At 41.1% G+C, this 1,483-nt stretch overlaps 1 protein-coding gene across 1 annotated transcript in view; it reads left to right on the top strand.

Annotated features, from left to right (window-relative positions):
- Window positions 1-1,201, top strand: part of CNDP1 (carnosine dipeptidase 1 (metallopeptidase M20 family)) — a 44,947-nt gene extending 43,746 nt beyond the window's left edge. The window contains 2 exon segments of the mRNA XM_008585802.1: window positions 178-325; window positions 1,135-1,201. Coding sequence (XP_008584024.1) covers window positions 178-325; window positions 1,135-1,201 — 215 coding nt within the window.
- Window positions 1,202-1,483: the final 282 nt, after the last annotated feature.

Below are 1,483 nucleotides of genomic sequence, written 5' to 3'. Positions count from 1 at the left end.
TATAAATTGCATGATGCCATGGAGTGAGTTTACCAGAGGCACCAAATGTAATGGTAAAAAAGAAAAAGAAAAAAGAAAGAAAGATGAGAAAGATAAAGCAAGCACTACCTTTGAAGAGATTATTGGGGAGAGTCTTGTTGTTGTTATATTCAAATGCCTTCTTTTCATGTGTTTCAGTGTTTGGAACAGGACCAGATATGATCTGGGGTGGGTAAACCATTCCAGTTGCCAGTATATTCCAGGAGACTCTCCAAAAGAGTGTGATGATGCTTCCCCTAGGAGCTGTTGACGATGGAGAACACTGTCAGAATGAGAAAACCAACAGTCAGCTGGTTCCTCTGTGGGGTTAGTTCCTCACTGCAAAAACCCAGGGTCTCCACATAGGTGATCTCCCATTCAATTTATGTAAGAAAGGAAAGAACTTCAGACTGTGGCTTAACCAACAGGCCTTTATCGCTCACAGTTCTGAGGGCCGGGAAATCCAAGATCAAGGTGTTTGTTGATTCTGTTCCTGGTGAGGGCCCTCTTCCTGGCTTCTGGTAGCTGCCTTCTCCCTGTGTCCTCACATGGCAGAGAGAAAGGGCCCTGGTGTCTCTTCCTTTTTTTATAAAGGCACTGGTCCTATCAAATTAGGACCTACCCCCTGACCTTATTTAACCTTTGCCATCTCCTCACAGACCCAATCTCCAAATATAGTCATATTGGGAGATAGGGCTGCAACATGTGAATTTGGGGGAGGGGGACACAAACATTCAGTTGAAAATAAAGGATATTTAGGAGTGTTTGATATGTACACTTATTGGCAGATTATACAAATCTCCTAAGCCTCCCAGACTAGTGAGAAACAAGAAAATGTTTGACTCTGATATCCATTTAATGTCAGTGATAAGAAAACAAGGAAAACAGACTGTTTTGGGATTTGAGTACAGGACTGATTCCCATCTCCTTAATAGTAATGCTGTTTTCACGTCAAAGTTACTAAGTGCCTTTCATACTGGAATCTCAGAAATATGTGAAATACTTTAGGTTGAATTTATAACATCAAATCTTCCTGTCCAAATAGTAAAATACTTTTTTCTCCTTCATTTGATTGAAAACTGTAACAAAGCTTCTCTTTGTTTTTCCTTTCATTATATGGAACTACATAGAGGGATCCAAACTATTTGCTGCCTTTTTCCTAGAGATGGCTAAGCTGCATTAATAACTACAGGTACCTTCCAGTCTGCTCTGACTCACTGACAGACCTCCTCTCCCACACTCCCCGGACAGGGACAGAATCTAAATATCCAGCGAATTTGAGCCAAGTAAAATACATTTTCCCTTCCATTTAAAATGTCTTGGGACATTTGGACTGATGATAAAATATTTTAAAGGTATAGACATGGGACATGGTATATCGCCCTCTATTGTACACCTTCCCAAAGTCAGGGCTACCTTTGACAACTCGATTCCCCAAGTCCTATGCAACAGCCACAGGGCTGGA

This window comes from Galeopterus variegatus, unplaced genomic scaffold, assembly GCF_000696425.1.
Source record: "Galeopterus variegatus unplaced genomic scaffold, G_variegatus-3.0.2 Scaffold3722, whole genome shotgun sequence".
In the NCBI taxonomy this organism is placed as follows: Eukaryota; Metazoa; Chordata; class Mammalia; order Dermoptera; family Cynocephalidae; genus Galeopterus; species Galeopterus variegatus.
The sequence above is the reverse complement of the archived record's forward strand: the minus strand, read 5'-3'. Positions and strand labels throughout refer to the sequence as shown.